The 13282-nt window shown below is 40.4% G+C and overlaps 1 protein-coding gene across 23 annotated transcripts in view; it reads right to left on the bottom strand.

The window, feature by feature from the left end:
- Nucleotides 1-13282, bottom strand: part of DST (dystonin) — a 452944-nt gene that overhangs the window by 120567 nt on the left and 319095 nt on the right. For 16 of the 23 annotated variants that reach the window (XM_087856988.1, XM_087856983.1, XM_087856986.1 and 13 more), the window contains 8 exons: nucleotides 7286-12784; nucleotides 7009-7158; nucleotides 6650-6865; nucleotides 6312-6461; nucleotides 4834-5067; nucleotides 3441-3593; nucleotides 1672-1905; nucleotides 929-1195 (listed from right to left, as the gene is read on the bottom strand). In XM_087856988.1, coding sequence (XP_087713114.1) covers nucleotides 929-1195; nucleotides 1672-1905; nucleotides 3441-3593; nucleotides 4834-5067; nucleotides 6312-6461; nucleotides 6650-6865; nucleotides 7009-7158; nucleotides 7286-12784 — 6903 coding nt within the window. The remainder of the gene's footprint in view (nucleotides 1-928; nucleotides 1196-1671; nucleotides 1906-3440; nucleotides 3594-4833; nucleotides 5068-6311; nucleotides 6462-6649; nucleotides 6866-7008; nucleotides 7159-7285; nucleotides 12785-13282) is intronic. The other 7 variants (XM_087856993.1, XM_087856994.1, XM_045802840.2 and 4 more) reach the window with 1 other exon arrangement.

Here is a 13282-nt window from a genome sequence, read left to right as displayed (position 1 = left end):
GTTTTTAGCAACTGCATGATGTTTGCCTTCTGATCTTTTTGCTTCTAAGAATATGGGACTCTGAAAGTGCCTTAGAAATTCCTAATGTCCTGGCAGAGTGGAGAGATAGCCCAAGGGCCTGGCCAGGGTTCTGTTTCTAGCACTTTCTAGTGATGCCACATGTCCTGGGCCACGCGGTTTCTTCCTTCAGGAATTTATTAAATTTTTCATGTTAAGAGATAATTACAATAAGGTTCTGGAATAGCCCCTGGAAACTACAAATACAATAAATACTTCCACTCTTCTTCTGGTTTAATTTGTATTTCCTATAATATAAAAACCTCCCACAGAGCATTCTATTCCAAAGACTCCAAAGACAAAGACATGGAGGAAAACACATAAAACTGCAAAAGTGCCTCAAACCCAGTCATCTGACTACAAAAGCCACATACTGAAATAAAATGATCAGTTATGTGACACTCTGAAAAAGGTTTTTCAAAAGTTGCCTCAGCTCCTGCCCTAGATGTGTACAATTGGGCAAGCTACTTCACTTCTGTTCACGAGTTTGCCCACCTGTGAAATGAGAATCCAGCCTCCGGCCTCAGAGGTAGTGCGCGGGGGAGGTGGGGGGGGGGAAGCATTCAGACAGGAAGAGCTGAGAAGAGAGCCCGCAGGGCCCGCCATAACTGCTCTATTAATATCAGCTATCATTATTCCTATTAATTCCTTACAAATCTGCCTCACTGAGAAGAATGCCTCATCTAATGATTTCTTTCTCACTGTTTCTGACTTGCGTAGAGTTCCCAAAGTAACTTCTGAGACAATGGTATACCTGGAGGATGGGACTTTACTCTCAGTGGTCATTAAGGTTTCAAGAGAGAGCTCAGGTGCCCCTCTCTTTACAGACCTTAGAGAATTTAACAATATTACTCTGTTTAGAACAACAAACCTTAACTTTCTGGTACTGCTGGTTCAGATTCTCCTCAGTGGTTCCAACCTGTCCATCAACATCAGTTTCCAACAGGTTACCATTAACTTCATCCTCCTCTCCCATCACCGACGTGCCATCGCCTTCTTGAAAATGGGTCCCATTCTGTTCGATTACCTGTCTCTGTTTTACCCCTGCCCTGTCAGAGTCTGTGTCCACATTGGACAGCCAGTCCAGCAGGTTTTCTATTTTGGTTTTGCTCTCTTCCAGCTGCTTTGCAGCCGCGACCTGGAGAGAGAAAGTTCACAGGAGGTATTCTATATGTGGGTTGAGGCGCTAGTTTCAAGATATTCCAAAAGTAAATATTTAAGATCATTAAAATTACACTGGGGAGACTAAAAACAGACACAGGCTGAAAACTGAATACAGGGAAATTAAACCTTAGAGCCAGAGGCAGTTACTGGGAAGTTCCCACTGTCCTTAAAAACACATTCTGAAATTTTAACTACAACTGATGAGTCCTCATGCATTTCCCAAGTAGAAAATCTGACAATCCTACTTAAATTTTTTTTTTTAAAGTTAAACAAAGGCAATTCCTCAAACTTTCTGTAGCATTTGGTCAATTATATAACTGGAAATGCACAATTCTAGTCTCTGGTACTAAATGTTGCTTACTGGCACCTGATATCACTTAAAAATTCAAGTAACTGTTACACTAATTATCTTCAACAAAGCAATAGTGTACCACGTATTTGAATAAGGACCTTTTCAGTTTCTTCTTTGATTGCTGTTGTCACAACTTTATCCAGCTCCTTTTTTGACTGTTCTGCCTTTAGATTAAGCTGTTCACACTTTAACTTGGCTTCGTTAAGTTTTTGCTCAATCAAAGCTTTATCTTCTCGTGACAGCTTTTCGCCATTCTCTCTTAAGAAGTTCTCTGTATTTTTCACTATTTCTGCCAAAGCCTGTGCATTTCCTTGCATATCTTTCTGTAATTCCTTATAACACAAAAGAAAAAAAAAATCTCATATTAAATTATCACCTATTTAATCTTACAGAGTTGTAATTCTATAAGAGGGAGTGAGCAGAGAAGAAGCATTTACTTATAGGTTGAAAAAGCATAGTCAATTTGAGTTGGTTTACTTAAATCACAATATTTAATATAATTTGAAATCTCAAACAGCATTCAAGAAAGGTGTGAGATTTTCATGTCTCACGAAGGGATATGGTTTGTAAAACACTGAAAATAATGAATTTAAGGAACGTGTGAGTGGCTCAATTGGTTAAGCGGCTGACTCTTGGTTTTGGCTCGAGTCACGATCTCAGGGTCCTGGGATCGAACTCTTTATCAGGCCCCGCACCAGGCTCTGCACTCAGCAGGGGTTCTGCTTGAGGATTTCTCTCCCTCTCCCTCTGCCCCTCCTCTGGCTCTCTCTCTCTCTAAAATAAATAAATAAATCTTAAAAAAAAGAAAATAATGAATTTAATAATATAATCTATACAAATTTGCACACACCAGATATTATCATGTTATGTGAGCACATTTATAAGAGCTTTTAAAGACATGATAATATTATTTATTCAGTTCCTAAACATTTATTTTTTAATACATATCTGTTACTCAGGATAAAAACAAAGTAGTTCCCCCAGTGAACTAAGATAATTCTTCTAAACCCTCTTAGAGTCTCTAATATGCAACCTTTGCTTCTTTGCCCCCGCTGCTAGGAAGATCAAGATTAAGATCTCTCCTCAGCAGTTACAGCTTTCTTCTGTCTAGATTTCTCTATGGAATTTTTCCTCTTCTCTTCCTCCTTTACTTTGTGTTTTCACTCTCCAAATTATACTGTGTTTGAACTTTCACGTTATTTTCCCATATTTTCAATTTAAGCGTCATCAAATTATTCTAAGTATTTGAATGGAAAGAAATACCACTTACTGAGCCACTGTCATGTGACATTCACTGTGTTAGTTACGTAACTAACACACAGCATTTCCTTAACTCCTACCATCAGTGGGGTATGACCAATGAAGAAACTGAGGCTTGAGGAGATTCTTTATCAGGGTAACAATAACAATGTGGAGTGTCTGGGATTCGAAACAAGAGCTATCCAGTTACAATGAGAATGTTCTTTCTCCAAAAGAAAGCTATCTTTACCTGTCTTTACTGTTTGTTCGTTTGATGAAGAGGGACAAATTGTAGAGAAAGAGTAAAGGAATAGGAAGTTAAGAGAGAGAAAGAACCCAAATGAATGGCTATTTCACCTGATGCAAAGTGAGTGTGCTGGCCTTAAGTGGATGCAAGCTTTAACTCCCCACACAAGGTATTTCCATTAGCAACCTCCTTTCTACAGCCTTCCCTCAATATCTCACCAACACCAGTCAAGAAAATTACTGGCTTTCTTGAAGCTGGACATGTAACTCTTAGTATCAAGTTTAAAGCTCACCTTGGCTCAGAGAAGCTACAATGATTTGGTAATAATAGTAATCAAACTTAGTATCAACATAGACCTGCTGATGCAAAACCAGAGTTTACCTCCTGCTTGGACTGATACTTCTTCAACTCAACTGTGCCATCTCCAATCACAAAGGCTTCTTGGTGACCAATGAGGCGGTTTTCAGTTTGGGTGAGGAGATCACATATTCCTTGGAGTTTCTCTTTGTACTCCTGCTGACGCTCTGCCACAATCTAAAGTGGGGCAAAATCAAAGCATCTCAAATGTGTGGTCATAAACTCACTATTGTGATTCCTCCTTACTAGAACACATTTTGCAAGTTCTGCACATTTTACAAGTTCTAACTGCAAAATTAGAACACATCTTGCAAGCTTTTCTGAGTATGCTGTAAACATGATAGCAGTGGGGTACATATTAAGCAAGGTGACACAGAAAGTAAGAGCATGTCCCATATACAAAGAAGGAGATCATGTTTGGATGAAACTGCTCAGTAGAATACTGGCCATGCATATGTGTAAGAGATGGAGCTTCTGACCGACAGGAAGAAACATTCCATTTTCTTAAGCTCTCGAAACCTGCGACACACACAATTAATTCTGCAAAAGGATATCAAAACAGAAGTTAGTTGTGATTTGTCTGTTAACATATCTGATATGTGTATATAGGTTATCATGCTAGAGACAATGCCTATGTGCTTTAAGAAATAATAAAAGGAGCACTGCATGCAATGTTTTTACTTAATCACTATGCCTAATTCCATTGCCACCCCTTTGCTCATCATTGTTATTAGATGTAGCACGCTAATATAATTCACTATATTAAGAGATTAATTTAGTAAATCACCACTAATACTTGCACCTCTCGCTTTCCTATTATTTATACTCTAGTTATGCATCTTATAGCCACTGATCATGTTTCCTAGGAGCCTAACACATACCAGTCAAGTAAAGTACTAAGTGTTTTATATCATTCTTTAATCAACGCTCACCATACAACCAGGTAAGCACTGTTACTATTTCCAATTTACTACTGAGAAAACCGTGGTTGAACGACGTGTCCTAGGTCACACATGCCTGAGTGTAGCTGGGATGTAAACCCAGCTAGTCTGGCTCCACAGCCCATGCTCTGCACTGCTGTGCCCTACCACCTCCCAGACGAAAAAGACACCTTATCCTTCTTTATCCATATGTTCACCAATTTATCTAAATTCCTGAGTGCATCCTTATTTCCTACTCCAAGAAAAAAAATCAAGACTCCCACTAGAAAACAGTGGTTTCAAGGAGTCAGAAAAATTAACTACAGCATTCTTGTGGAAAACAGTATTGCCAGATATTCCACCATCTCTACATTATACCCTGTCCACTAACTGCCTTTCCAGAAAATCCTTCCTATTGTACCCCGGGTCTCCACAGTACAGGTTTCACACGGAAGAACTGAAGACAAAGAATTCCAGCTCCACAAAGAAAGGCAGACCTTCTGATCATCAAGATCCTGTTCGAGCTGTAACTGGGTCTCTAAGTGTTCCACCTGGGCAGCTACTGATTCCTGTACATCAAGAAAACACTTCTGAGTGGTATTCAGGAGCCTCAGTAGCTGTTTGCTTTGGCTGGGAGCCAGGTCTTGTGCACATTCAGAAATGAAGAACTGCACATCAAGGGCAGTGGCCTCCAGCTGCACTTTGGTGCGTCCAAGGTCTTTCAACACGTTCTGTGAATAAGACCGTACAAGTTATAAAACAGGAGACAAGCCATAATAGAAAGCTTACATTAGCAATATTTTAAAAATATGTTTCTTATATCAGGGACTCAAGGTTTTATTATTTTTTCATGGATTCGTTTAATCAAAAATCTATTCATCACCTAGTAGCAGATGGTAATGAGGAAATTATTTAAATACTATGGTAATTAATATTACATGGAGAGACAATTCTTCTAAGAATATTTTTTAAATTTATTTTATTTATTTTTTAGAGAGAGAGTGCAGGAGGAGGGACAGAGGGAGAAGGAGAGAATCTCAAGCAGACTTCCTGCTGACTGCAGAGCCCAAAGTGGGGCTCAATCTCACAACCCTGAGGTCATGCCCCGAGCCGAAATCAAGACTCGGAGGCTTAACTGACTGAGCCATTCAGGCATCCCTCCTCTAAGAATATTTTAATCTTGCCTGCCATATCACATTTAAAATGTAACTCCAGCAAAAGATAAAAACCCAATTTACATACATTTGGCATGTTAAAGGGGAAAACCAACATTAAAATATTACTTGCTAATATTTACAATATCCATGTAATTGTGGTTGCACATAAACGAGCCAATGGGGAATCGGAAACATGAAATCAGTGAGCTAGAATTTCAGTTCTCTGACTCATAGGCCAGGAGCCTAAACATCATTCATGAGGCAGCTATTCCTGTTAAGAACTATGTTGTATTTTGGGGCGCCTGGGTGGCACAGCGGTTGAGCGTCTGCCTTCGGCTCAGGGCGTGATCCCGGCGATCTGGGATTGAGCCCCACATCAGGCTCCTCCGCTATGAGCCTGCTTCTTCCTCTCCCACTCCCCCTGCTTGTGTTCCCTCTCTCGCTGGCTGTCTCTCTCTCTGTCGAATAAATAAATAAAATCTAAAAAAAAAAAAAAAGAACTATGTTGTATTTGTAAGAATAATTTAACTATTATTCTAGTACTTATTAATGTGACTAATACATAAATAAATACAAATCCTAGGATGTCAGTGCTGGTAAGAGAGTGATAAGGCAGTTGGGAAAGCATCGGAAGGACGCCCGTTTGGTTGTGATTATTTTATGGCTGTGTTAACTATGAACAAACATCTCTTAGAGACAAAGAAAGGAAATAATCCTTTTAGATTTAGCTGTCACTTTTTTTTTGGTAAACATTTGATTTATTAAATCTGGAAGTTTTTAAATGTACGTAAATTTATCTCCTTTATTTTGATACTTGCCTTGAGAAACTCCAAACGTCTCTTCACATGTTCAGTATCTTGTACATTCACCATCTCAATATCCTTCACAGATTTGCTCTTCTCTGATATCCAGTGTGAGAACGACTCAAGTTTCTGCAGAAATTCTTCGTGGGAAACTGCTAGCTTAGACTAGAAGATAAAATCATGTGTTCATTTCTGTCACTCCCCAAATTTTGAATTCCTACAAAAAATGGTTCTGTTTCAAGGCCCTAAGAGTCTGAAAAATAAAAGACTTCTTCTCATAACTAAATCTTCAAATAATCCAATTTTCTTCGAAACTCAAATTCTGACTCAGCGTGAAGTGTTTTGATGCCTACCATTTCAGAGTCAATCGCGAGCATGACATGATTCATTCTTTCTGAAGACACACTGCTGAGGGAAGAGAAAGCAGTCTGCAAATTTTGATGGCTTATCCTCAATTCCTCAAGCTGTCCTCTGGGGAAGTCACTGGGAAGAGATTTTAAAAACTCTTCTGCCAACTTCATGTCTTTTCTTAAAATAACAGCAATTGGAGCCAATCCCAATTCAAATGTCTGCAAAAGATGTATATTCCAGAACTATTCAGTGAGAAACACCAATCACAATCATTCTAAATGTAACGGTAAAGCACAATGCTCATTTTTCCAAATTAATACCAGCTGACAACCATCCATAATAGGCAGCAAAGAGTTCTTACCTCTAACTGTTTAAGTTGGTTCCTCAAAGCTTCCAGATTATTATCCAGAGACTCCCGGTTGTCGAAAGGGGGCTTCATATCTTGAAGTAAGGCCAAATACTCATGCATTTTTGATGTGTGCTGTAAACACTGCTGTAACTCCGTGGAAAACTAAACATAAATTTGGACATTTTAATTCAATAGCCTTTACGTAGTTTTTTAAAGCAAATAAAATGTATGGGGTTATTCCCAAATGTTTCATGCAGCTACCGTCATACAAAATGTAAAATCAACTTACTTGTTCCATTGAGCTATCTCCAGAAGTCATTCCTTTTGACCCTGAAATATTTTCCAAATGGTCTGGGATATCGCTGCACAGCTCCCCCAGCTTCTCATCGCTTGGCAATTTTGATGCACACACAGTTGAGTTTTCTAGTCCAGTATCTTTTATATTTTGTAAATTAAGGGAACACTGGTTTCCTTCTTTGCTTTTAAGATCATCAAGAATGTGTGACTTTTCATACACCATCTCAGAAGTAGTGGATGAGTTTTGATTCCAGTCTCTGACCTGTTCTACTTTCTCTGAGTACGTGTCAGCAAGCAGCTTGTAGAAAATATTTTCAAGTTGCAGTGGAGGTACTTTAGATGTAATACCTCTTTTCTCTAGCTCATACTCCATCTGGGTTAATTCTTTTATCAATTCAAATGCTCCGGTAATTTTCTGGCTATACTGATTTTGCTTAAGTATATCAAGGAGAAGCTCAGACTTAAGATTTGCAATACAGAACGGATCATCTCTACTCTCTGCTTTCAGTTCTAGTGAATTACTCGTGGGGGAAACTCCAGAACAGTCACCAACTTTAAAGTCAACGGGCACACCAGATGCTTCATTTGCCAACTGTGATGTGCTAACTCTTTTAATTAAGTTTTGAATTAAAATTTTGGTGTCTGCACAGACTGAAGATTCTCCAACCTCTTGAGGATTCACAGGACCTTCTTCCAATCTGCTCTTTAAGATAGCCTTTATATCCTCAACAAATACCTGAGACGAGTCGGGAATGTGAACCTCCTTTTCTTGGAGTCCTGGAGACAAGTCTTGTTCTTTTTGCCACTGTTGCTCAATTTTTTCCATCTTGTTGTTCATTTCTGAGACTAAGCAGTCCGTGCTTAAAGGGTTACTGGAGTTACCATTGCTTATTCCTTCTGTGCAGAGTTCTGGTGGCACAAAATCATTATTTTGCCCCCGGTCTTCCACATTTCTAAGAGGTAAGATTGACAGTGTGCTTTCATTTCTTTCTGGTGTGAGCTGAGCAATTCCTGTTTGCCCTTCTGAGACACTTTCTTCAGTACAGACATCACTCTGTTGGGCCTTCTCATTCTGAGATGAGACTTCCTGGGTAAGAGCTGTCCTCTCTTTTGCACCATCTACTCCGAACTGTACGTGATCCTTCCTGGCAGGGGAAGCTAGGAGAACACAGCTTAGGATGCCTTCATTTGGTTTCAATACATCTTTTGCTTTTACATCTTTAGCACAATGTTTTAAATAAGTGAACAGGTCTGAGTCTTTCTCAGGTCCATCAGTGAATGACTCTTTCTCAGTACTTGTATCCCCTCCAGACAACAGAATGTCTGAAGTCACGTCAGCACTGATCACTTTGGAAACTGAGGAGTCAAATATTTCTTCAAGATTCTCAAACTGAACGGGACTTCCGCTAACCACTGTCTGTAGATTCTTTGGTTCATCTTTAAGAGTTACAGTTACTTTTTCCAGGCTTCCTTTCTGATTATGTTCTTCACTGTCTGTGATTTGTGGAAACGGAAACTGACCATTACCTAAATCAAGACTCTCCCTTGTACTTTCACTAGGCAAAAGTCTGAGATCCTTATTATCTTCTTGTAGACTTTCTCCTAGCACCTCTCCTTTACCTGAGCACATTTTATGAACTGATGTTTCCTCTTCTATTAGTATACAGCTTTGGTCACCTTTCTTTTTAATTAGACCTCTTTCATTTCCTTGATGATCCTTGGCAGTTACAGGGGCTATGGATGACAAATGGCTTTCCTCAGCAGGCTTTCCTATTACATCAGGCTCAGGACAAATGATTTTATCAAAAGATGAGTAGACTTGAAGTGTCACATTCTCAAAATATGGATCTCCACCTTTCACAGAATCAGCAGATTCTGGCCCTTGGATCAACTTAACCTTCACGTTCATTAGATCATTATCTACTTCAGAAGTTGAACAGATGTTAGTATCATGTAAAATATCTACAGAGCCAAAGGTGTCTTCTGATTCAGTGTCTTTAGTGATCGGCAGCAATATATCCTTAAGAGCCAGCTCATGATTTAACAGATTTTCTGCGCTTTTTCCAACAACCTCAGCTGTATCTTCTTGAGGGTTGCTTCCTTCTGTAACTAAGCTACTTTTACTAGTTGATTCTAGCTGTAAACCATTTATACTTTGCTGGTTTTCTAAAGAACTGCAATTGTGCTCTTTATCTGGGAGAATTCTTTTATTAACACTCTGACTGTCCTGGCTGTTTTCCTTTTCACCTACTGCAATGGCACACAACTGGATATCCATATCTGAAGCCTCATCCTGGCACCAGGATTCTTCACTGTCACCTTCTACTCCTTCTTCATCATCACTGTCATCATCATCATAATCGTCATCATCATCCTGATCATTATTGTCACATACATAATCCTCGTAACTTTCTTCACTTTGCATAGAATCAAAATGCTCAGTCTCAGATTTAAATTCTTGTCCAGTAATATGTTCTTCTTTTCTCCCTCTCCAACACCCAGTGTCGTCAAATTTTAACAAAGCACTGAAGCTCTCTTTTCTTTCTACGATTCTATAACCAGTCGATGAGTCAGACTCATCACCTTCAAGGCTATTTGAGCTTTCCCTTTCTGACATGGTTTCCAGCAACGGTCCACTGCCCTCGTGTGAGCCAACTGAATCTGAATGGATTCTTTCACCAGGATCGAATCTGGTGTTCTCAGCAGCAATGAGAATACCCTGGAGAGACTCTGGGCTTCCCCTCACACCCAAGCCGTCAACCAGTGGCCCGCGGGCCACCATGGAACTGTCATTCTCTCTTGAGACATCATGAAACACATCACCAGGAGGAACAGCCCCATCGGTTTCCTCCTGCAGCGCAGCACAGTCCTCAGGCTGTAGACAGTCACGATCGTCACCTTCCAGAAGCAGAGAATCGTGGTCGTCATCTTCAAACAAGGGAGTATCATAAAAATCATCTTCGCTGTCGGTGTCTGTTTCTGTCACACTTGGCTGATCATCCAGGAGCGACGTTTCATAGTCGCCAGCACCGATGGGTCCCTCGGGCAGTGGTGTGCCGCAGACAGGAGATGTGCCGGCGTTACCGCTGTCACCCTGTGGGGTCAGGGCGCAGGCGACCTCTTCCAGCCTGGACCCAGTTTGCTGGTCTTCAGGTTTCTGCTGAGAGGCAGCATGCAGTTTCTCATGTTCGCTGTAAGGTTCTGATATGCATTTATTGTCACGAGATCGGACCTGAGGAGGACCGGCACCTACACTGACAGGTTTCTGTTGAGAGGGCTCTCCCTGTAAACGGATCTTGATGGCTGCAACTCCCAGAAACTGCTCTTGAAATGTCTCTCCCATTCTTTGACCCGACAGCACGGGTTGCTCGCTGAGTGGCAATGTGGAATCTTCACATTTATTTCCACTGCTCTCGGTGGGGTGTGCATCATTAAAGCTTTCCCGATCATTCCTCAATTTATCATGACTTAGCAAGGCACTCAGCCTGGGAGAATAGTCAAAGATTGCCAAATCCCTGTTCATATGATCTTCATTCTCTTTCTCATTCAAGTCACAGATCCTCCTAGTTTTTGATTTCACAATAGGATTTGCTATCGAATCACTTGCAAAGTTTTGAATATTTTTAGAATGACTACAGTCACCTGCGTGTTCATTGGTTCCAACTTGACTTTGATTTTCACGGTTTTTAAGTATGTTTTCAGAGTCTTGTCTAGGCGTGCCAAGTGCCCCAAGTCCAGGCTGTGTTAAATGGGATGAAGAACTGGAAACACACACAATGGATGAATTCTCGACTTTAGGATCAGTTGCTATTATATTTGCCAGGTTTTCTGACTGGCAGAATTCACTACTGGTAACATTATTTCCCATTTCATTAAACTCTTCATCTATGGCATGCTTTCTACCTTCAGGGGTTTCTTTATGCTTAGGTTCTCCATAATGACATGTATCAAAACTACCCGGTGAAGCTTCCTTTTCTTCACTTGGAGCATTATTGAGAAAAACACCAGGGAGTCTTAAGGCATCAAGACATGCTTTGATGGGTGTGTCCTCAAATTCTGCACTACAGCCTTCCAGTAGCATCCCGACAGCCTCATTCAAGTCTCCATCGTACAGCAAAAGCCTCTGCCCTGTGTTTGCATCCATATAGCTATTTATCATCAAATAAGATAGGAATAATTTTTTAGTTTGTTCTGAGCTCTGAGCTGCCTCTGGCTCTTCTCCAACAAAAACATCCTCTTCTTGCCTGTAATCATGGACTGTAGATGGTTGGAATTTACAGAAAGAGAGCCATCTTCTGGCATTTTTACAAGCATCTAAATCTCCCAAATCTGGCATTTTATCGGGCAGTATTATACTTTTCAGAATCGATGCTGTGTTATTATCTATAATTCCCAGCTGCTTAGCAACATCCAAACCAATGACTTGAGAAGTTTCTGGAATATAAAGAGCAGCTATTTTCTGCCTACCGTTCAGGATTTTGTATGCCAATTCATTTGTAATCAAGTCTTGCTGCAAGGAAGAAGATGTAGGAAATATTTCACCGGAGTGAGGCCAAATGAGTCCAACATAGCCTCGCTGAGCCTCTAGTACCAAAAGAGCACTGCTCGAAGTTATGAGATCACACTGCACTGCTTCATCCACCGTCAAGCGTTTAGCAGGGTTTGAGTGGATGATTCCACCTGTTTGAACCTGATACGTGAGAATGTTGTTAGCTGTGTCTCTGTCAATCATCCCTGCTGCCATAGCTTCTTCAACGGTCATTCTTTGACCAGAGTCACAATCGATGAGACCCCCAGAAAGAAGCTGTGTGCCCAATAACCTAAACATGGTTTCACGGTCTATGAGACCTTCATGAGCCGCCCTTAAAATGCTTATGTTTCTTCCACATTTTAATGTTATTCTGCCTCCTTCTTGTGGTCTCACCGGGAGAAGCCTCATCCCAGTGTTATCCTGTAAAATACTTCTTTGTATAAGGTCTACTAAAGACACCCTCTCGGCGGTGCAGGGGTCAATAAGATCTTTACACGTGTTTTGCTTTTCTAGGACTTTAGAAAATAATGCTGAGGAAACCAAGTTCTGGTGGAAAGCCTTCTGTAGGGTCAACTGTTCCCCTGTGGCTGGAATGACTAGAAAGCCTGTGGAAAGCAGTATCTCAAGAACTCTGATGGCCATGGGTTCTGATATCATGCCTTGGGCCAAAGCTTCCAGCACTGGAATAGTGGTAGATGACACAGTAGAAATGATCTCCTTTGCTTGGTTTAGTTCTTTGAGTTGGCACAAAACTTGTTCATCAATAAGGCCATGACTTTTGGCATCTTGGAGGTCAAAACATTTTCTTAATTCTGGTGAAATTAGACCAGAAATCATTAGCTGTGTCTCAAGCAACCTGATTCCTGTGTCATAGTCAATAAGGCCTCTTAAAACTGCCTGAAAGACGGGAAGGACTTGTCCAGTTGTCTGATCAACGGTGCCTGCAATCACTTTATCCAGCTGAAAAGAGAATATAAAATTCTCAGATCAGTCGGGGACCCAAGGGTGGGCAGAATTTCATGAAACTTAGTTTGCATTTTTTTTTTTTTAAGAAATAAATACACTTCAACATAAAAATCCTCTACTTACCAAGGCGCAGCAATGCTGTGAATGTTAGGCAGCTCAAATGCACAAGTGATCTATGTCAGTGATCTATTCAACAGCACAGGATGTGATAAAAGCTTTGAAAACAACATGCATCTGTGAATTGAAAACTTAATATTGTGTACATTAACAAGGTTAGTGAGGACACAACAGAGTAAATGATGAAAGTGAGAAAACAGAACACGTACCTAAAAAGGCAAATCATGCTCTCTGCAATTGGGTGAGATTAGTCGACTGACATGAAAGAGAGTATCAAACCCCATGCTATTGATGTTTACAGCATACAGACTTCTTCACAGACAGTAAAAAAACTAGTGAACCAGAAAAATTGTTACATACCCCCAAAATGTGACA

This window comes from Ursus americanus, chromosome 29 (assembly GCF_024610735.1).
Source record: "Ursus americanus isolate L20-20 chromosome 29, mUrsAme1.1.p, whole genome shotgun sequence".
Taxonomy (NCBI): domain Eukaryota; kingdom Metazoa; phylum Chordata; class Mammalia; order Carnivora; family Ursidae; genus Ursus; species Ursus americanus.
The sequence above is the reverse complement of the archived record's forward strand: the minus strand, read 5'-3'. Positions and strand labels throughout refer to the sequence as shown.